Source organism: Callospermophilus lateralis, chromosome 3 (genome assembly GCF_048772815.1).
Source record: "Callospermophilus lateralis isolate mCalLat2 chromosome 3, mCalLat2.hap1, whole genome shotgun sequence".
Classification (NCBI taxonomy): Eukaryota; Metazoa; Chordata; class Mammalia; order Rodentia; family Sciuridae; genus Callospermophilus; species Callospermophilus lateralis.
The window spans coordinates 146,332,926-146,355,547 of NC_135307.1; the positions used below are offsets into that span (position 1 = coordinate 146,332,926).

A 22,622-nucleotide genomic window follows, 5' to 3' on the forward strand; every position below is an offset into this window, starting at 1 on the left:
TGTCCCAGCTCTGGGACTTCCGGAGCCCGGGGGCGCTTCGCAAAGCTTGTCCAAGAGCAACCACCCGGCGAGAGCGCGAGGCGCAGCCGCCCGGGCGGTCCGCACGCGGGCCGCGGAGCCGACACCGGGCCGGGCGGGGGATGGCCCGGCTCCCTCCGGGGCGGCGGGCGGGGTGGGGTGAGGCGGGCCGGCCCCCTCCCCTCCCTTCCGCACGCCCTCCCGCCCGCCCTCCGGTCCTACGGTCCTGCAGCCAATTAGACGGCCCCCTCGGGCGGGAGGCGTGGGGCGCTCCATAAAGCAGCGCGGAGCTGTCACCCCACGAGCAGGCTGCGCACCGCCCCAACTGAGCCGGCACGCCGCAGACTCAGGCGCCTCGGGCCGCCGAGCGCGGAGGAGCCATGGCCACCACCAACGGGGCCTTGGAGAACGGGCAGCTGGACAGAAAGCCGCCTGCCCTGCCGCGCCCCATTCACAACTTGGAGGTCAAGTTCACTAAGGTGAGGTGGAGGCGCCTCCCACCCGACGGCTGTCGACTCCGGGCTGAGCTGGGCCGGGGGCGCGGGGCGAAGAGTCAGCAGGCGGGAGGTTCTCTGGTCTCTTCCTAGACCCAAGCTTCTTTGCCTGGGCCAGCGCCTCCCGAAACCGCACCCTTCAGGGGGCATCCCGGGTGGAAACCCGCGCCCCAGGCAGGCTCGAAGGCGTCGGGGCTCGGGGCTCGGGGCTCGGGGCTCTAAGCCTCAAAGCAGGGTGAGAAGACAGTGCAGGGTTGTAACCCAGGGCAGCCCCGACGTGCCCTTGAAGGGCCCTCTTTGAAAGCGAGTGGAGGTGAGCCCTGAGGTGACTCGCAGCACTGTAGTTTCTCTGCAAACCCTGAGGATGGCTTCCTGGGTTGAAAGAGTTGGGTTTGGGGAGGGTCTGAGGTGCCTGGGAATTCCCAGGAGTCTGAGAGGAAGGACCACATGGGAAGCCTAAACTGGGCAGCAGGACCTCAGGAGCAATGGGAGCGCAATGGCACCTTCTATGCTTAGCTGTATCCCGCTTACCAGCCGAACTTGGGAAAGAAGAAAGGAGTTCACTGATGAAACTGTCCTGGTATTTACAGACCAAGAACATGTTCCCCAAAGTTCCAGATCTGGGTCTGGGGATGCTGTGTGTGGCAAGGTCGAAGCTCCCAGGCTCTGTCACAACCCTGCAGTACTGGGCTCTCTGCTTCTTTATGCTGTTTCCAAGGACTCTGGAACTCTGGCAAAGCAGTGAGATCACCTGCCTGGGGCAGAGGAACATGGCAATGCTGGGAGCAGGGGCCAAGGAGAACTAGGGAGCAGCAGACAGGAGCCTGTCCTGAGAGGGGACACCCCCAGGGCTGTCTGGGATTCTTTCCTCTGCTCTGACTGGGAGGGGGCGCTTCAGGGGCTCAGGCCCAAGGCACCTATGGCTTTACTTCTCCCAATTTTGTCTCCTCTTGTCCGTAGTTACCAATTCCAGCTAACACAATGCTTAGAAAATTCCCTCATCGATTTTACTTTCAAAAGTAGCAATTATCTCTCTCAAATAATTTTAATCAAGCAAAGAAAGTGGCAGGCCATTATGTGTGGCCTTCAGGTTTTGGTCTCTTGGCACTTAATTCCCAAAGTGGGCTGTGTAGACATTTAAATTACTTGACATTTAGATTGACTGTTTTCAGGCGGCTCTGTAATCTACAGCAAAGACTGAAAATTGTTTTTAATGTAGTTTCCTTAATAGTATCAGCCTCGAAGGGAAAATTCCAACCCAAATTCTGGGAATGGTTAGAATAGCGCCTTCATTTTTTTCAGACCCTAACTCTTCGGTGTTTGGCTGCTGTCATTTTTGGGAGGTGACGTTTTGCTTTTTAAAGAGTTTTGTAAAACTATAGAAACAGAAAATGAAGGTATGACTGTCCTTTAGCTTTGTACCTTATTAGTCTTGTCCGAGTAATCTAGCCACACATGAAAAGTTTCCCCTTTTCTCTGTGATTCCTTAGGACCATTTCAGTGTGTAAATGCAGCCCTTTTGGAGGAGGAATTTAGGAGTTTCACAGAGTAATGAGTGACTGTTGTCCTAGTGGGTGTCCCCTTTGCCCATTAAAAAGAAGATGTATGATTTACCATATACTAAGGAAAGGTAGTGAGATGAAGGAATTGAGCTGGGAGTCTTAGAGGGCTTCAACTGCCTGACGCCATGTGTACCTTTCACACTCATGGGGGACAATGTTGCAGTCTGCTCTGTCCCTGCCACTAGCTTAATTTTTTCTGCTCTTGTCCATAGAGGCTTCTCCTTAGCAGCCTGAGTGGCTGTGGGTGAGCAGTCCTTCCTTGGTCAGGAAGACTCAGGCTGAGAGGCAGTGGGGCTGCCTGCCCAGGGAATAAGTGGAGAGGAGGAGGAAGAGAGGCTGAAGTCCAGCATGGAGGCCCCGGGCAAGCAGTTGGCTGGGTGGAACATGTGAGCCAGCAATGGTCTGCTATTTTTCAAAACTGGTGCGTCTCTCTCTTGGAGGATCAGTTTGAGCCCTGGCCTTGATGGTATGATTTCTAAGGTGAACCAACTTCCAGAAGGAGGTCTTTGTCAAAGTCTTTCACTTGTTCCAGATTTTAACATTGAGAGTAGGGTCATGCAATGTGATTTTGGTGAGGGGAAGGTAAGGTCCCTCTAGAGACCCCCACAGACCTCAGAGGATACCAGCCCCTTTCATTTTACGGGACTCTTGCTTTATAAAGTTTCCTCCAACATCAGAGATTCTCTTTTAAAGTTTTGTGCTTCGTTCAAATGCCAGTTTATATTATCTCTTTTATGGAAAATAAAATTCCCCCAAATCTCCTGAAAAACATATTCCTTTTGAGCTTATCTGAGTGGCCTGACACCCAGTGGAAATTACTGAAAATGATGCCAGTAGGATTCACTTGTGTGACCACCATCTCGACCTCTGTTCAGGGCACCTTCCAGCTTTGTGCTGATCCTTCTGTAAAATGTGAGTTCTGTCTACAATTCAATGTTACTTAATTTTACACCCGATAAAGTTTGTTTCACACCAGTTCACAAGTCAAGAAAAACAATCCCCTTCCAGACCCTTTATCCTGATTTGGGGTTCAAAACAATACAGCCAGCGTTATCAGTAGACTACGTTCATGGGCCCTTTCCTTATTTGCGTTTTTGTTATGTTTTAGTGGAGAGAAAAACCAACAGTAGAAACCACTTACAAGATTGCTTCGTAGGGTAGGATAAAGAAAATAACTTTGCTAAATTAAAAACATTGTGATGATGAGATATGGTTAGAGTCAAGCAGTTTGAATTTTTTTTTTTAAGTTGTCAGTTAGCAAAAACTATGGATCAAGTTAAAAAAAAATTTTTTTTTTTTTTTTGGAGGCGCATGCTTGGAGATGAGGTATAGCAGACATCCGATCGTTGCAATCTGTTTCCATCCCCCCTATTTATATTCTTTCTTGCCACCTTCTCACTTTCCCTCCCCCTTGGAATTGATACCAGGAAGGCCTAGAATCAGCAATTTTCACTGACCGTCTCTATTATCTAACCCACGAAATTTCATCTTGCTATAAATGGGCCTCTCTTCCCGGCCACACTTTCCTCCCCACACTAACCTAACTCCTCTTCTCTGCTTATTAATTTCTCACTGTTACCGACTGATTACTTGCTGCATGGCAAAAGTGGACTCTTGGATTTGGTTTCAGCTGGAAGAATAAACCTGTAATTGAAGCCTGACCTTTTCCTCACATGCTTCCCTGGGGGCCTGGCCTCACAGGGAAGGTGCTGAGCTTCTAGAAGTCGAATGGGCGAGTTCCTCTGGAACCAAATGCTCTCAGATCTGGACTCCAAAAGGGAGGGCAGGTGGTCTCTGCCCACCTGCCAGGCAGAGCCTCTCTTCTGTGCATGGTCCCCACCAGAGGCAGCCTGGGTTCCCTTCCCGATGAGCTGCGGAGTTGATATAACAGGGCCTACTCCAGAGAAGTAACCAAGCCGCACACTGGAGGAGATGGCTCCCTTCTCTCGTCTGTCGTCATTGGAGAGTCAAGTGTTCCCAATGAATCAAATTCACAGTCATTGAAATCGGCCCCATAGTGATACAACTCCTTTTAAACAACTCAAAGAGAAGCAGAATACAAATATATGTGTATGATATCATCTAGATACAAGAATGAAATCCCAATGCGCTAGTTCTGTCCTTAGAAATGATGGAAGGCATTGTGTGTGATTTCTGCGACTGGGGTCTTTCCCAGTGTCAGGCTGTGCTGACAAGGCCCTCCCAGAGATGCAGCAGGACCTTATCTGTCCTCTCTCAGGGCAGCCAGGACCTTAGTGCTGTCAGAAGGTGCTTAGTACATTATCCATCATCTCTGTTCCTAATTCTTTCCCAAAAGCCCTTTCTTTTAATGTGGTTAAAACTTAGAGGAAACTAAGAGTAAATAGTACATACATCTCAGTGCATGCATAGGCTTTGCAAATTCTTTTTAGTTTGCTCATGATGTCTTTTTTTTTTTTTTTTTTTGCATTCTTATTTTTTACTGTAGTTTTGGATAATTGAGGCTTCCAGTGAAGTGATTTTTGTGCATTATTTCTTGGGTTCTGGATATCAATAGTGTTTTGCTACATGACTTAATATAACCTGAAAATTTTCTATCCCAGATTTTTAACTTTGTATTCCAAAAGTGGTTTTTACCAAGCCCAACAGGAAAATAGACCTTTAAAAGGGGTATGCAAGGGAAGGATGTGCTGATGTGCATTTATGAAGACTGGAGGATTATGGCACGATCCTCCTGTAAGTCAAGGTTCTGTCAGTCCTACTGGGGTTGCAGAAGGAAGAAGGACAGGGACACTCACTGCTTATACACACCCTTCGGGGGCAGGCAGATTGCTCGCCACTTTCTATACCCAAATCTGCTTCATCTTCCCCCAAAGTCTATGAGGGTGTAGGATTCAATCTACCCCCTCTATTTAACAACTTAACCCAGCTTTTTCCTTTGTGAATCCAGGTTATTGTTATAAAAACAATAATTTAGAAAAACTCCAATCAATTTTAGTTCTACTGTGACAACCTGGGTTCTAATTCTGAGTTTGCTCCAAGTTGGTGACTCGGTCATGTGACAGGATGTTCTGTCTTCTCCGGGTCTCATCTGTAACACATCCAGGGGGAGGTGGGAGAGAGGGTGGATAAGACGTTACCTAAGGTCCTTAGCATGTTGAAATTATATGATTTTGATTTAAACCTAATTCGTTACACTTCCTTTCCTGGTTAGATATTTATCAACAATGACTGGCACGAATCCAAGAGTGGAAAAAAATTTGCCACATATAACCCTTCAACTCTAGAGAAAATATGTGAAGTAGAAGAAGGAGATAAGGTAGGTCCCCCCCCTGACCCCACTCCCCAGTAATTCAATTATAGATAAATGAAGGATAAGGAAGCGGTGTGGTTTAGCTGTAAGACAGATTGGGCCCACCCTGGGGGTAGGGCCTGGGTAATCGCACTGGCCTGTTGGTATGTGCAACTCAGACACATGTTCTTGAATGGGATCAATTACAGACGGTCTTTGCAAAGAGTCACTCTCCTTTGATAGATGTTTCCCCATCTATGAGGATGACCTCAGCTATCCTCATCACGTGGCTAAAGGAAAGGTTTTTATCAATTATTTGAACCTGGAGTCATTAAAGACTCTTTCCAGAAAGCATTTCCGGCTGGGGTGTTTCACCAAACGCAGCATTCTGGCAGGAGACACTTAAAAAAAAAAAAAAAATACACTTTCAGGAAAAAAGAGTTACAATCCAAGTGATGTGGAGGTAGTAAGTAATAATATCATGTAACCATCAGATTTCTTTTGTACTAGAAACTTCCATGATTGTGTAAAGCTGAAGTCTATGTAACCCTGTTGGCTAGGCAGGGTCTATGTTATCCTATAAAAGCTAAGGAATATTTCAAGGCCATAAAGTGTATTTTGAACTGAAAGATTAAAGGTCTTGTACAGAAAAAAAGGGAAACATGACCCCCTCTTCAACCACTAGAATACTGAACAGACACTCTTTTTTTTTTGAGATGGGGGTCTCACTATATCATCCAGGCTGATCCTGAATTCCTGGGTTCAACCAATCCTTTTGCCTATATTCTTCTTCTTCTTCTCCCCCCACTCTTGGATATTGAACCCAAGGCCAATATCACTGAGCTATATCCCCATCCCTTTTTTGTTTTTTATTGTGAGACACAGCGTTGCTAAATTACTAAGGCTAGCCTGGAACTTATGATCCTCCTGACCTAGCCTCTGGAGTAGCTGGCACTGGCATTAGAGGTGGGTACCATCATGTCCAGCTTGGATACATTTTTTTTTTTGTAACTAGGGATTGAACCAATGAGTACTTAACCACTGAGCCACATTCCCAGCCCTATGTTTTATTTTATTTAGAGGCAGGGTCTCACTAAGTTGCTAAACTGAGGCTGACTTTGAACTCAAGAACTTCCTGCCTCAGCCTCCTAAACCACTGCACCTGGCTGAATAGATATTCTTAATCAGTGTATTAGTGATGTTGAAATGGTTGAAATGGTTGAAATGGTTGTGTAGGTGAGGTAGGCTTGGATTTTCTCCCACCAGGGAAAGTCTGTGATACATATGCAATGTACAGTGGTTCTCCCACCTAGACACCCCTCCATGTGATTTCTTATCCTAAGCTTTGTTTTCTAATCAACTAGCACAGGAGCCCTGGCAGGGAGGGCATGATGTTAAATGGGATTCCCACTGGATGATTCCCAAGTGTCCCACATGGGCATCAGGGAAGAAACTGAGACTCTTGCCCGCCCACATCCCCTGCAGATGGAGAGGTCCTGGCCTCCACCCCAGAGCCCAAAACAACGAATCCAGTGACCCAGTATCTCCCATGCCAAAGCTTTTGCTCACCCCCATGCAAACTTTGGAGCCAGATCCTTGGTGCAGTCCCCTCCTGACTGATGTCCTGTGTTCACTGCCTGATGCACCTCCCCAGGGGTAGGGACTCAGAGCGACCTTCAGGGTGGATCATTAGCCATCAGCAACCAGAAACTTGAGGCCCATTTTCCTGAAAATGAGTCTAGGTGATGCTCTTCTAGATAACTCTGGCTTTTTTTTTCGTTTTAAGAAGGCGATTCAGGGCTGGAAGTGTGGCTCCATGGCAGAGCCCTTGCCTAGTGCTCAAAAGGCTCCAGGTTCAATCCCCAGCCCCTCCCACCACCACCACTGCAACAAAAAATAGTTCCTTTGTAATTATTCTCAGTGTACAAAAGAGGGCTCCTTGTCTATAAAATGATGCAACAATTCTGTACCCATGGGGTACAATGAGGCTGAAATCAGAAGAAGGCCTTCATGGCAGTCACAGCCGCTGCCTGACTTCAGATGACTGCGAACTCTTGAAATGTGATCAGCTCTTCAATCTACAGAAGCATAAACCCACCCCCCACCATCAGCCCTCTTGGGCCACAGTGGAAAATCTTTTCATAGTTGAGTCACCAAGAAAAAGAGTCAAGGTTGGTGACTTTATTAAAATGCTCTTTGAATCAGAAAGGAGGTTAATACTTGGCCGTGGTAGAAATTTTGAAAAAGACTTAAGATACAAAGGAAAAAGAGAAGAACACCCCCACACACACACTCCCTCACATCCATGCAAACTTTGGAGACAGTTCCTTGGTGCAGTCCCCACCTCCACCCCCACTCCTACATTCTGGTGACTTAACTTTAGCTTCTGTGCTGGACCCCCCTCGGTGCTACAGTGGCTCCACGCTGCTGCTGTTCTCCGTCGCTGACAGCAGAGTGGTCCCAAACTGTAGATGCATCAAAAATGACACTCTGTCATTTTGGCCACTCAGCCTGATGTGGACAAGGCCGTGGAGGCCGCACAAGCCGCCTTCCAAAGGGGCTCCCCGTGGCGCCGCCTGGATGCCCTGAGCCGTGGCCGGCTGCTGCACCAGCTGGCTGACCTGATGGAGAGGGACCGCGCCATCCTAGCGGTGAGTAGACTTGGGGCATTTTCACGTAGGGACCGTGACTGGGTGGTATCCTGGTCCCACCTACATGTTTATGTACTCAATATTTTTTCTTTTTCACATTGACTTCCTTTAAACTTCAGTCTAACCTCATCCTGAATACAGTAGTCCCCCCTTCTCTAAGGTTTCCCTTTACATGACTTCACTCACCCAGGGTCATTCCTGGCTCAAAAATATTAAGTGTAAAATTCCAGAAAAAAGAAGCAAATTATAAGATTTAAATAACTTACTATAGTGTATTGTTATAATTGTTCTATCTTACTTTTAGTTATTATTGTTAATCTCTCATTGTGTTGACTTACAAACTACATTTGAATCATAGGCAAGTGTGTGTATACGAAAAACATAGTATTATGGGGTTAGTTACTCTCTGCAGTTTCAGGTATCAAAGGGACTTAAAATATGTCCTCCATGGATATGGGAGGTGGTTGCTGTAATAATATGCATGTAACTACAGATTTAATGTGCTGGTTGTGGGAGGGTGCTCTTATACTTATTAAATCACTTTTAGAAAAAATAAACTAAAATCATTTCTGTATTACTCCTGAATTGAGCAGGGGTGAGCATGTGTGGAGTGGTGGTCAAGGCAGGATAGCCTGGTTATAGGAAACCTCAGAGAATGAAAGATCTGGGCTTAAATCTTAGCGCTGCCACTTACTAGCTATGTGACCTTGGACAAGTTTTTTAACATCTCTGAGATTTATTTCTTCATGTGAAATTTCACTAATAATGATGTCTAAGCATTGTAAGAATGTTCCCATTTAAAATCCTCAACAGAGTTCATGGCATTTAGCAAGCACTAACTACATGATAGTTCTGTGGTTATAATAGTTATAATATTAGTGGTTGTAATAGTGCTATGTGAAGACCCAGGTACATGCCCACTGCCACTAATTTTTAGATACCTTAGTTCCTCAGCTGTAAAATGGGGACATCTGGCTGCCCAGCCCATGAGGTTGGAATGCCCCACGAGACCGGGCTGGGAAGGCCTTCATATGTTGTAAATGTGTTCTTTAATAGGATCCTCAGAACTTTGTGTTGTGGTGGGTGATGAGAGGACACTTCAGGGCCACTGGCTTGCAACCTACACATCCATCCTTTGTATGCTCAGGCTCCTGTTTTTAAAACTTGTTCTAAACCTTGAGGCTCAGTTTGTAGGAGAGGAATTTTCTTTGGGGCCTTTGATTTGGGAAAAAAAAAAAAAAAAAAAAAAAAAAAAAACAGCTTTTCTGATGTTGAGAACAAGAAGCACCTGTTTAAGGGCTGGTGTCAGCCAGGACATAGAGTTGCTTTTGTCCCTGAATATGTTTGTTGGAGGCAGAGGAACTCTTGGGTGCATTTCCCTGAGGGCACCTCTGCGGAGAAACCAGAGCCCCTTTCCTCCTTCCTTCCTTCCTTCCTTCCTTCCTTCCTTCCTTCCTTCCTTCCTTCCTTCTCTCCCTCCCTCCCTCCCTCCCTCCTTTCCTCCCAGTGGCCAGTGGTTTGTTGGCTGAATCTGAATCCCAGTTTAGGATAGCTTCCTCCCCAGCAAGCCAGCGAGCTCTTCTCTCCACAGAGCCTCTGGTTTCTTCCTGCTCCGAAAGCCAGCCTTGACTCTCAAGCTGCCAAACTGGCTTTTTCAAAAACATTTCTGTTTTCACCCTGCATGAGCTCATCGGTCTGCAATGTCGTGTGGACTCATAGCAGGCTGGAGAGGATGTGCCCTGGGCACCCCTCCCCACCCTGTCCTCAGTGTCAGTATCATCCTGGGAGCAGCAGCGGCTGCAAGGCCACCTTCCTCTTCATCCACCCCATTGTCCCAGCGTGGCTGTGTTTTGATAGCAGCTAGGGAGCGTTGGAGGAACTCCGGGCGCCGCCCAGCAAATCTCCCCTGCCATCAGAACCTCGCTGTCCACAAGAAATAAGATCCAGCTCTTTGCCACGACATGAAAGGAACAAGGGAATTACAGGCAAATATGGTTTTTAAAACTCCAGCCACATCACAGGCGGGCTTCTCACTCTCCACCTTGATATGGTTTCCTGCGTTCCCAAGTAGAAAGTGCTTCGCTCCTTCTTATTCTCTGGCCGGCTTAGTGGTTTGACAGAGCTGGGTATTTATTGTGGTCAATGTTTGGAAACAGATGTGGGGGAATCCAGTGGCCCCTGACTTTTTCTCCCTTGCAGAAGCACCCCAGGCTCTGGCTCTTTGGGTACTCCTTTTGGCAGCATCCAAACAGGGGCTCTCCTGCAGCTTCTCCCTGTCAACCTGTGTGCCATTTCTGGGTTCTGTCGCTTAAAAGCCTGGACATGCAGGCCAAGCAGGGCAGTTCCCACCTGCCACACCTTTCTGTCCTTCTTCAGTATCTCATGGTTGCTATGTCTTAATTATTCAGAAGGCATTTTCTTTTTCCAAAAATGTGAATAAACTTAGGAGTAGCCATGGTTCCTTTGGTTGAGCCACCACCATAAAGAAGCATGGCCTCTTTGTACTGGTGGTGCAGCCTTCTGGGCTCCGACGCTCTTTCCAGGGCCACACTGGCCAGCCCTGCTGAGGGGGAGGAACCGATGCCTTCCCCTTCTCTTTTGTTAAGTAGCTTAAGAGGCAACTGTTCCATTCAGTAGCTAGCACTTGGTTTCTCAGGTTCCTGTCCACTCCTTCACCTGGGAATTTTTTTGTTTTTTAAGAATTTTCTATCTGAACCTATTGTGACCTGGAATTTTCTTGGACAGATTCCATAAAACTAACCTGGAAAATTTATATTATCACTCCAGAAAGTTCATGATGAAGCTAATGATTAAAAAAAAAAAAAACACCCAATGCTTACTGAATGCTCTCCATGTAGCTGGCCTGTAAGTCCTTGACCTCAGTATTTATTATCCCATTTAAGAGATGAGAAAACTGAGGACCAAAGAGGGTAAGTAACTTGTCCAAGGTCACTCAGCAAAAGGTGGGAAGCCAGGATCAGAGGCAGTTAACAGTTACGCTGCAAATTTACCCACAAAGTTAAAGGCTTCTCCCTTGTCTTATTCCAGAAAAGAGCCAAGAATAAACTCCTGATTCCATCAACAGGCAGATTCTGTCTGGAGTAGCTGTGTCCTAGAGACCTTTTTGGTATTATTTGCAATTGCTAAGTTTTTTCCTGGGAAATTAAAAGTTCCACCTTGGAATGTGAATCAATAGGAGCCAAAGGAACAGTTTACTGGTTGTCACCCTGGCCTGATTTGGTCCCTAAGTGGTGGCTGCTAGGGATGGGAACACACACCCTGTCTTCTCCAGCCCCCAGGCAAGGGTCACCAAGCACCTGCATAGTACCTAAAGGGAAATCAAAGTCATGAGTCTCCTTTGGACTATTTGCAAGGCACACGCAGTGGTCTAGGTACCTGTCTCCTCACTCTCACACCAACCTAGAAAGGAGACACTGTTGTTATTCTCAATTTACAGGTGAGGAAACTAAGGCAGGGAGAAATTCAGGTCTTACCCAAGGCCTCTCAGCTAGCATTAATCAGGGTCACCCCCAATTTAGAGGGGAGTTGGCTCATCCCTGAAGCAAAGGTATTATAGAGGAGACCCAAGCTTCTCAAGTCTTCCAAGATGCAAATGCCCCCCGGGGCAGCCACCCAAATGGTAGTCATTGTGCTGGTGGACACCCCAAGTTCAGTGCTGGCTGTGTGGGTGCCCATGGTTGAGTCATTGGTCTCTGTCAGCTTCACCATCCGCATCTTTAAGTGGGAATGGAGATGCCGCACTTGGGATGGGACCCATGCCTGTGCATTAGGGTCAAAGCCCTGCATAGGAGCAGAGGCCTTCCTTCCTGCCTGCCTGCCTTCCTTTTTACATCATCATCTCACTCCATTGATGCTTCCGCAGGAATCCAGCCCTGGGCTATGTGTCAGGGTGGCCACTTCCTGCAGAGACAGATGACTGGCAGTTTCAGTGCTGGACTCCACTGGGGTTGCTTGTCTAAGAAACAAAGGGGTTCTCTTTACCCCAGGCTGGAAATAGAAAAGAATCCCTGCATTGAGCTGCTGCACGCTCGCTCGCCCTGCGTAACCACCTCCCTCCGCAGTCCACGAGCTGCTCCCTCCCGGCTCTGCTTCCGGTGGCACCAGCGAAGTTAGGAAGCATAGCACCTTTGTACTGTTGGTGCAGCCTTCTGGGCCCCATCACCCTTTCCAGGGCCACACTGGCCAGCCCTGCTGAGAGGGGGGAACCCATGCCTTCCCCTTCTCTTTGTTAGAGGAAACCACTTTCTTACTAGCCAAATGTCCCAGAGCTTCCTCAGAAAGCACGCGTCATGTCCAGATCAGAGGGCTGAGGTCCCTGTGGTCTAGATGAAGACCAAATGGCATGGAGGACCTTTAATGAGGCTTCTGGTGAACCTTCAAGGGCAACATGTGCCCAAAGCCCTAGCTGAGCCCCCAGCCTTAGTCATTTGGCAATAAAAGCAGCCCTGGCTGGTCTTAGGTCAATTTCGATTCATTGTCATGCTTTCTGAAGTGACACGGGGGACTGAGGTCCAGAGATCAATGTCCTGGAACTGTGTCTTCTCCTCCATCTTTACCAAGCTGACAGATAAAAGAAAGCTGCTTCTTCAATGGATGTCATCTTGTTATTGCAGACCCTGGAGACGATGGACACAGGGAAGCCATTCCTTCACGCCTTTTTCATTGACCTGGAGGGCTGTATTAAGACCTTCAGATATTTTGCAGGGTGGGCAGACAAAATCCAGGGCAGGACCATCCCCACAGGTGAGTCGAGCAGGACAGACTCTGGCCTCACGGGGGAGTCTCTTTGGGGCTCTGTCTTCTCCTTCCCCCAGGTGGCCCTTTCAGAGCCCCTCCAAGTCATTTTCTCATCCACCCCCCACCCCTGCAAAATGGTGCTGTGCTGATTCCTCTCGTAAGGAACGTACTTCATTTTTGAAGTTAAGTTCCAATCACTCCGTGTACAACAGACAGGGCGTGGAGCTGGCACCCTCGTGGGCTTCCGGGTTTCCTTCCTGTCTTTACTGCTTGAAATGCTTAACCTTGATGAAGTGAGAGTACTCTTCCCCACTGGGTCACCTTTCTTCCAGATGACAATGTTGTGTGCTTCACCAGGCATGAGCCCATCGGTGTGTGTGGAGCCATCACGCCAGTAAGTCTGACAGCTTTTCTTGATAGACCCTTACATAGACCCCACCCTGCTTCTCTGTGTCCTTTGGAGCCAACTTCTAGTGTGTGTTTTGTGTGTTGTGCCAGTACTGATTGTGCCTGTGTTTGGTGGCCTGGTACTCCAAGGCAAGGGCTCTTGAGATAGGTTAGACCCCATTTCTCTCTCAAGAGGCCAGCTTTAGGTGTTTGGCAGAAGGCATGGTAGATTCCAGCCAGTGGTTAGGAATGACCAGTATCCCTAGGAGGTGGTTTTTAGCTGGGCCTTAAAAAAGACAAGTTCAACAGGAAAAAGGGGTTCCAAACAGGATTGGCCTGGACAAAGTGGGGCTGCTTGGAAGGAAAGAGCAGGTGGGAGCCAGAGGTCAGGGGGAGATGAGCACCTGTGTCAGGTGGCAGAGGCCCGCACTGGCAGCCTTGGCTGTGAGGGGCTGGGGCTTTCATTGGGCCGTGCCAGTGCTGGTAGGTGCCCTAGGCATGCAATGATGCTGCCCATCTGTTTGGGAAGCCCAGGTGCCCAATGTGGAAATCGGGCTGGGGGACAGGGAGGCAGTCAGTGGACTGAATTGAGGATTGAAAAAGTGCTCAGGAGGCAGGGAGGATGTCACCCCCACAGCAAACATTTTGGAGGGGAATGTCAAATACATCCAGCTGAATTCACTCCTCCTGGGCTCCATAGCCATCGGGACCTCATAGGTGCAGTTTAGGAAACACTGGGTAACCATGTAGCTCTGACCATGGCACCTCCTATGTCACCCCTTCAACCCAAAACCTAGATGGTGAAAAGCAAGTGGTGTCCTCCCCAGAGGCATCGTTGGGCACCTGGGTGGGGGCGGGACGAACCTGGGCCCCCAAGGCCTTCCCTGTGCTCTGTCCCAGTGGAACTTCCCTCTGATGATGCTGGTGTGGAAACTGGCGCCCGCTCTCTGCTGTGGGAACACTGTGGTCCTGAAGCCGGCCGAGCAGACCCCCCTCACCGCCCTCTATCTCGGCTCTCTAATCAAAGAGGTAAGACATCCAAAAAGAAAATAGTGTGTGTTCTTGATCGCATTCCCACTCCTAGGAACCGCTCCCTGTCACAGGACGTGACAGTGGCAGCCAGCTCAAGATGGAGTGGGAAAGGAGCAGTTCCCTGTGTTTGGCTTGGCAACTGTGCTTTCTTTCTCCTGCTTGTGGTCACTGAGCTGGAAGAAATGCCATCCCTCCCAGTGGTCCCAGTGAGAGCATGCCACTTTTATTACTGGCTCAAACCTATGGTTTAAAACTCAATGTTTTTGTCTAGAGGATTTGCAGGAGGGTCACCCGAGAAGGAGCCAAATATCCAGGGGGTTCTTTGGGCTGTGGAGTTGTGGGGTGTAAAATGGTCCTCGTCTCTCTTGGAGGAGTGACCCTATCCCATGCTAGCTGAAGTAGCATAGCCAATCCAGGCTGCCCCAGGGGCCTCCCCAACAGTGCCCTCTGCTCTGCCAGTAACCATCTTCCCCACAGGAACACTGTCTCCCAGACACACCTGGCAACCTATTTTATTCATTCCATCATCACCTTGTATATAGGAAAGACTTAGAAAAAGAAACAGAAAGAAAAGAGGGGTGGGAGAAAAGGTCCTTTCTTTCACTTCTCTGCTGGATCCATGTGACTGGGATGCATGTTCTGTATTCCTGTGATCAAGGTTGGAACAATAGATAATAAATCCGTCTTTCCCTTTCTTTTGACCAGTGATGTAGGCCATGAGCATGACATTGACCGCACTTATGGATTCTAAAATAACGATTGAAAAAATGGGAAAGTAGAGATTTGAGCGCTGTGTCCCAAACTCTTCACTTTTTAAAATAACATATTTTCAGTAAGACATGGGACAAGTCGGAGGTAGTACCCTCTGTCTTGTTCAGCATAGAGTGTTCTTGGTTAATGAGGAGCCCTTGGATGTGCAAAAACAGGGCGTGAGTGTGAAAGCAGTGGCAGCCCCTGTCAGCTCCTATGTGAGCCAGGCTGAATAAGCAAAGGACATGGAGGGAATGATCTCTTGTTCTATTTGCAACATTAATTTAAATGTGAACAGCGTTGCTTGGGAAGGATGTTTTGCAGGTGCCTCTGAGCCTGGGAGTTTGTGACAAAGTGCCTCTCGTCCTCTCAATGCACGTGCACACACATATACACACGTTCACACTCCTACACACTGACATACACATGCACATGTGTACTCATACATGCGCACACACACACACACACACACACACAGTATTGCATGCACACATACACACTAAATGGTACTTTTCTACAAGGGGGCCAGTGCCACCTTGTGGCATCATTGTGCATTTATTTGCTCATGAGCCCTCTCAGGTAGGAAGCCCTTCTTGGAGGAGCCCAGCCTGCTCCCTGGGCTGGCAGCAGGGGTTGAGGAATCCAGGTCAGCTCCCAGGGTACCTGCAGCTGACCTTGTCTGGGTCCTGGGGGTGTGTGTGACCCGGACCCAGGCTTGCTATGGGGATGCTGCTCTGCGTAGGAACAACACGCAGCCACAGCTTTCCCCACCCGTGCATCATCTGTGACTGACACTGGTCTGTTCTCTTCCTCTGATGCCATCTTGCTTTCTTCCCAGGTCGGGTTCCCTCCAGGTGTGGTGAACATCGTGCCAGGATTTGGGCCCACAGTGGGAGCAGCAATTTCTTCTCACCCTCAGATTAACAAGATAGCCTTCACCGGCTCCACAGAGGTACCCCTCCTCACTGCTGGCACAAGTGGCAGCAGCTATATTACTTGAGACCTGCAACTATTTCCTTTAAGAAACTCAAGTATAATATTTTTGCTTCTAAATTTGATAATGTTTTAGTTCATAACAATCAGTTAAAAAAAGTCACTAGTCCAGTTTCCAATCTGAATAAATATTTAATAGAACTCAGAAGCCTTAGAATAAAAGATTGAAAGAGAAGATAAATTAAAAATGTAAGACATCCATGTCGCACACAATAACATAATTAAGGGATAACTAACAAACTGGGAGAAAGCCCGTTGTAATGTATGCAGAGTCCCAAGGGTTTGTATCCTTCATATGTGAAGTATTCCTATAAATCAATGAAAAGGAAAAAAAAAAAACAATGATGGGAAAATGGGCAACACAGAGAAATACTGAGTGCCTAATAATTTAACCTAGTTAACTGGTGACCAGAGAAATTCTTGTTCAAATGAAATTCATACTCTTCTTTTGTCTGTCCATTTGGTAAAAACTGAAATGGTGTTGTTGAGAATATAGGAAAACAGACACTCATCAATGCTGTCCCTAAGGTGGAAGGTGAGATTTAGCAGTATTGATTAAAATATTTCAAAGTTAAAACTTTTACTTCAGAGATTCCATGATAAGGAAATTACTGTGCTTTAGAGAGATATGCTCATAACCTTCAAGGATATATTTCCCGAATACATCTGCTCTTAAAATGTCATACGGTCATTATAACCAGAGCAACTGTCTATGACCTATTAGGAGGTATGAAAAACTGAGCTGTAGGAAATTAACTACAACATGATCCCATTAGTAAACCTACGTGTGTATGGAAATGGAAACCATCTGGGAGGATTCCCAAGAAATGACAATGGCCATCTCTGGGGCAGATCCTGGAACGTGAGATGAGAAAAGACACAGATGTCCCCTTTAATTTATATGTATCTGTATTTGGAATTTTTTAATGAGAATAATCTTCTATACTTAAAAAAAGAAATGATTAAGTTCTTCCCATGTCACAAACACTCCTACCTCCATTCTAATTTAAGCCAATCAGGAACCTGCCCCCCCCCTCCCCCCGCTTCCAGAACCTTGAAGGAGCGTGCTGGTGTCCTCTGCTTTCACAGCCACGGTGGGCATCATGTAAGAGTGTAGTCAGAATTAAATTGGGCTCTAACCTACAGCCACGACGGGCAGTGGGTGCTCAGGACACGGAACTGAATAGCTGGTCCAATCATCAGGACAAAGCCGTGGCTCCTGCCCTCCAGGGGCTCCCCTGCCTTCTCACCCAGCAGCAAAGTTGTCCCCGCCCCTCCCACACCAATGTGCAGATGTCCTGTGCCTTCTCTGGGTAACCATAAGTCCAGCTGGGAGGTGCCTGCTTCACTCAAAAGCCAAGGCCAAGCAAATGGCCTCTGTGGTCCCAGGGATTGCTCAGACAGAGGGCACCTCCAAAACCAGGTGCTTTTAAACTGCCCCAGCAGGCCCGCTGCCCTCAACACCCCACCCCACCTTGCCATAAACTGCCGTCCTGGGACAGGCTGGTTTTGCTTTTGTACTTCCCTTAAGTATTGTCATTATGGATTCCAGACCTCATCGGGCCATCACCTATGAGCTTGAAGATTTTATTCCAGTCTATTTTATTTTATTTTCATAGTGCTGGGGATGAAGCCCAAAGCCTTATGCATATTCCACAAGCCCTCTGCCATGAGCCACATGCCCAGTCTGAGTTTGCTGGTTTTTAAAATGTGTTCCTCCCCTGGCTTTGGGAGAAAAGCCTCAGCCCTGCCTTTGCTAGCTGTCCAGCTCTTGGGCCTCAGCATCAGCATTGGTCTCTAAGTGTCTTTCCAGCTCTAACATCCTTAGTGTCTTGTTTTACTTATTTCTCAAATTAAGTCACGGAGGCATGCTGGATAACCCTCCACTCCAGGGCAGGCAGGCACTGGGCCATGGGAGAGACCCCACTGGACACCAGAGGGAGGCTGAGTGTTACTGTTTGCTGTCTGATGGATTGTTCTCCTGTTTCTTCATCATGCCTCAATTCTTTGCCCACCTGCCCACCCTAGCTTCAGTCCTAATTCTCAAAACATCCTTCAATTTATACCAAAGAGCCACGCCTTCCCTGCTGGGCTGTCGGAATTTCAGCTATTACTACCACTACTACTGAGAGGTGGAGGAGTCGCCCCTCAATATCTCAGTATCTTGAGCCCTTCTCAGATGCACTGGGCCAGATTTCTGGGCCCAGAGGGGCAGGTTCTGGGAAGGCAAGTAGATGGCTATGCCCGTGGGCAAATCTCAGGGTCATCCAGAGATTCCCATCCACACCTGTGAGTAGAGTGGCTCCGGGATGTCAGATCAGTCTAAGGGGAGATGCTGGCCGAGGCCAGGGGAGCTCCATCAAGGCCTAGGGCCCCACTGAGAGGCAAGTGCCCTGGCCCTGCAGTGCTGCCTGCCAGGCTGGTCCACGACACTAGCTAGCATGTACATTTCAGCTACACTAAGTTATGTCCAAGGTTTATTCTGGCCTGTTTTTTATCCTGAAGGTTGGAAAGCTGGTTAAAGAAGCCGCCTCCCGGAGCAATCTGAAGAGGGTGACATTGGAGCTTGGGGGCAAGAACCCCTGTATCGTGTGTGCTGATGCTGACTGTGAGTCTCTGTCCCTTCTGGGCTTTTTTTCCTGGAACTTCAAATATCTGTAAATCCTGTCCCACTTCCTGGCCTGCATTCAGGACCAGCTGAGAGAGACATGGTCAGTCAGTGGGGATATTTCCTGCCTTGGGCCAGCCTGCCTGCCGTCTGCCAGCCATGACCAGGCAGATGGAGATCACACCGTCTGCTCTATTGCTGATAGAAAGCTACACTGGAGAAGGACGTGGCCAGGGCAGAAGCTGGAGGAGCTGCCTGACACTGCCCTCCACGATTAAGTTCATGTTCCTGACCCTGCCAGGCTGCAGTTGGAGCCCTGAGGAGCAGACAGGCCTAGTTTCCCACCCCCCCAGACCCCCTGTAGGGTGGAAAAGGGGCAAGAGAATGAGGGAAAGTGGGGAGACAGGTGCTGTCCACTCTCAGCAGCTGTTATTCTACCCTTGAGTCAGAATCTCCTGCAGTGTTCCCAGGCTCCCCGAAGAGTTGTCTCTTCCTTCTTTGTCTTCTGCCTTCTTGATAAATCAGAGAAAGATGGTGGCAACTGACTCTTAAAAAAAATAAATAAATAAAAAAGCCCATGGTCTGTCTGGGTACTGTCTCTTCCCTGGGAAAGCCACCTGCACAGCAGTTAGGGAGTGGCTGGAGTCTTGCTGGAGTTGCATGACAAAATATTAAAATATATGCTATTCTTGGCTGCCATGTCTAGAAGAGGATAGAAGGGACCATACTGGGCCTTCATTCACCTACAGGGTCAGCTATCAAAAGGTATGACTTCCCAATACCTTGAGGACCTTTGCCTTAAAGAATGGCCTCCCCTTGTGTTCACTACTGCCAGAAATTCCTGTCATAAAGAACAAAACCTTCCATTCCACACACAGATAAGGCTGGAATGGCAAATATCCCCGAGGGGCTAAAAAATGGTCCTGGCACAATTTCTTGCTATGGTGTGAATGACTGGTATCAGTTCCTTTTCCTGAAGCTGGTTTTCAATGGGAGAGAAGCAGGGTAAGGAAACAAGCTCCAGATGGACTGCCCATTTCTTGCCTGGGCTGGTGCTCCCTTGTGGAGGCATCATTAGTGTTGCTCATGGTCTCTAGAGCCACATGGAGCTGTTCTGGGTGTTGCCCCATTGCAGCTCATTTTTGGAGTCCTAAACTCTCATCCAAAAGAGCCAGGACTCCTGTTTTGCATTCTTGGGCCACTGTGTCTGGGAGCCTCATCTGCACTCCAGCTCACCCCCTTGTTCTTTTGTGGCACAAAAGTCACAACCATAACCAAAAAGTCACAGGACACATTCTTTTTGGAAGTTGGTTTTATAAGGATCAAAAAAGAAAGAAAGAAAGCCCACACTATGGAGCCATCTCCTATTCCTAATCTGGGCAGTGCCAGTCCATGAAATTAAATCCTGACATAATATCAGGGGTAACACACCACCCTTCCCTGACACTTCAGCCCTCACCCCCAGCTCCTGTCAGGGTGCAGGAATGAATTAGTTGTCTTGGGGGAGGGGTTGTGTAAATTGGCACCCAGCCCAGCTACAGGGATGGTGGTTGCAGGGACGGTCAACAGCTTTATGACGCGCTGTCCTGCTACCACAGCTTACAGACAAACCCGCCAATGGCAATGGCCTCCTGCTCAAGTCCAAGGGCAGAATCCCTCAGAGATGTTCTAATGGACTTGGAATGAATCACCTTCCAATGCCTCCTGGGGCCCTGTGCCTTTGTTCAGTGTAAAGGGAAGCTTCATTTCTTAAACAAGCAATAGTATGGGATGCTGGAAAACCAGCCAACCATTGAGCACTAAAAGCCCTTCTGTAAATTTGTAAATGCAAATGACATCTGACTGTCATCTTCACCCAGCAAGCCTGTCTCCCCCCCCACAAATCTGTCTGTATAGCCTTCTAGCTAGGCTTTAGCAGCTAATTCAACACTGGCTCTACTATTCAGATCCAGGCCTGAGGTTAAAGCCCTGCCTTTTTAAAACTTCTGAGTCATAGATGGCATCAGGTTACTTACAAGACCCTTCTTTCACTCAAGGTGGAAAAGTTTGAGTCCTTTAAAAATTCCTACAATTGGCCCACATTAAAACTTGCCCGAGTTTTTTTCCATGGAACATTAGTTAGTCTTTCAGAAAAAGGGCTGAAGAAAGTTCCATGGGCAAGGGGCATGGAAGGTGCTACATCTCTCTGTGCCTGTTAGCATATTTGAGGTCCTGAGAGGTCCTGCAGGCAGGGGACTTACTTAACCCCAGACCTGCAAATCCTTTTTTCCCATCCTCTCTGGGAAATGCTGAGAACAAAATTAATTTCTGAATTGCAGCCATCCTGGGGCCTGTTTTCTTGTGTGGGCAATTAGAGTTGCAGCTGTCGCCAGGCCTCTTTAACAACTTAATCGCTTCCTCTTGCCTTGCCCGCCCGCCCCCTCCAGTGGACTTGGCAGTGGAGTGTGCCCATCAGGGAGTGTTCTTCAACCAAGGCCAGTGCTGCACAGCCGCCTCCAGAGTGTTCGTGGAGGAGCAGGTCTACTCGGAGTTTGTCCGGAGGAGCGTGGAGTACGCCAAGAAACGGCCCGTGGGAGACCCTTTCGATGCCAAAACCGAGCAAGGGCCCCAGGTAATCCGCTGAGGTGTCTGCGTACGTGGTGCTCCTCTGGGGACCAAACAGAACAGACATGTGGCCCCACACAGTCCCTTCCAAAGGAAGAAAAGCTGACTCCAGCTGCCACTTCAGGCTTTTGTGTAGAAGCCCATCAACAATATGATCCCATGGGGTTTCAGCAGGGCTATGACATGGGGGTGGACACACAGAGGCACGGGGCCTCCGGAGGAAGGAGCAGTTCCCAGGGCAAAAGGCCATCTGCCTGCAGCATCCAGTCCTCTCAGTGTACTGTCCTTCTCCTAAGCCAGACCAGAGCGTCAGGCCAAGCGTGGTCTCCCTGCAGAGGAGGGCTGGATCCCTGCTGCACAGTGCAGCCAGGGCAACAGCGGAGCCAGCAGTCTTGGCTGGAGGCCCTGGAGCTCACATGTGCTGTAGCACAAGATGACCATCAGAAACCAAAGAATCCCGGATAGAGAGGGCTCTGGGGATGGGGATGCATTCCGAGCAGAAGGAACAAGTCTCTGGAGGCTTGGTGTGGAAAGCCAAGGACAGGATGAAAATGACGGTAACCATGAGATTTAATAACCTCTTTAAAAGGGCACATCCTGTATCGCTTTCTTACTAATTATGAAGTGAAGCAGATGGATAAATATTTAAAAGAGGACAGCCTGACCATCCCATGTATTATTGAAATGGAGCTCGGCAGCAACCCACTGCTTTTAGCCAAATCCTTGCTCTAGCCCTGACGTTTCAAATCCCGTGTCTGTGACTTACCCCCTGGCATCTATCTTGCAAGCTCACTGCTTACCCACTGCATCAGCGCCCCGAGTTTACACAGCAAGTTGTGGATCTGAGTTCAAATTTGTCTCTGTGGCCTTGTGAAAGTCATAAGATCCTTCCACCCCTCAGTTTCCTTATCTGGGAAATGGGAGTAACAGATAAATGTTACAAGAATTTCATGACACCTACGAGCTATTCAGTGAGAGGTAGGGTGTTTTTCCATATATATGTAAAAGGAAGAAATAGGAAATGACAGTCCTCCAATCTAGGTGGCATGAATGTCTATGTGTGACTTCAGTCTTATTGTCTGTCCTATGGAGAGAGTCTAACTGGGGAAATAGGAACAAGGAGTGCTTTTATGACCTCAGTGCCCACCCTCCCCTGGCTCCAGCTCATGAGTTTGCTGCTCTGTACCTCATGCTGTGGTGGAGAAGCAGTTCCACTCATGGCCAACATCCCTTGTCCCCAGCAGCAGCCACAGACTTAGCAGTCAGCAATATGGGGCAGTCAATGGCCTTGGTTGGATTTCAGCTCTCAATGCAAACATTACCACAAAGTCATTATCAAATCCACTGTGATTTTTTGAGGTATTCCAGAATCAGTGGGAAATATGTGAGCTGACCCCCAGACCAAGGACCCTTTTTCACCCTGTCATTGTTTGTTAGTTTTTTTCCCAAGGCTCCAGTCCTGACTCGTGAAGCCAGATATACCAAGCTCTTCCC

At 48.2% G+C, this 22,622-nt stretch overlaps 1 protein-coding gene across 1 annotated transcript in view; it reads left to right on the forward strand.

The window, feature by feature from the left end:
* The first annotated feature begins 311 nt into the window (after nucleotides 1–311).
* Aldh1a3 (aldehyde dehydrogenase 1 family member A3) overlaps nucleotides 312–22,622 on the forward strand; it is a 36,134-nt gene continuing 13,823 nt past the window's right edge. Inside the window, exons 1-9 of the mRNA XM_076851421.2 lie at nucleotides 312–497; nucleotides 5,268–5,372; nucleotides 7,856–7,996; nucleotides 12,631–12,760; nucleotides 13,087–13,148; nucleotides 14,042–14,170; nucleotides 15,762–15,875; nucleotides 18,422–18,524; nucleotides 20,951–21,135. Coding sequence (XP_076707536.1) covers nucleotides 399–497; nucleotides 5,268–5,372; nucleotides 7,856–7,996; nucleotides 12,631–12,760; nucleotides 13,087–13,148; nucleotides 14,042–14,170; nucleotides 15,762–15,875; nucleotides 18,422–18,524; nucleotides 20,951–21,135 — 1,068 coding nt within the window. The 5' untranslated portion in view covers nucleotides 312–398. The remainder of the gene's footprint in view (nucleotides 498–5,267; nucleotides 5,373–7,855; nucleotides 7,997–12,630; nucleotides 12,761–13,086; nucleotides 13,149–14,041; nucleotides 14,171–15,761; nucleotides 15,876–18,421; nucleotides 18,525–20,950; nucleotides 21,136–22,622) is intronic.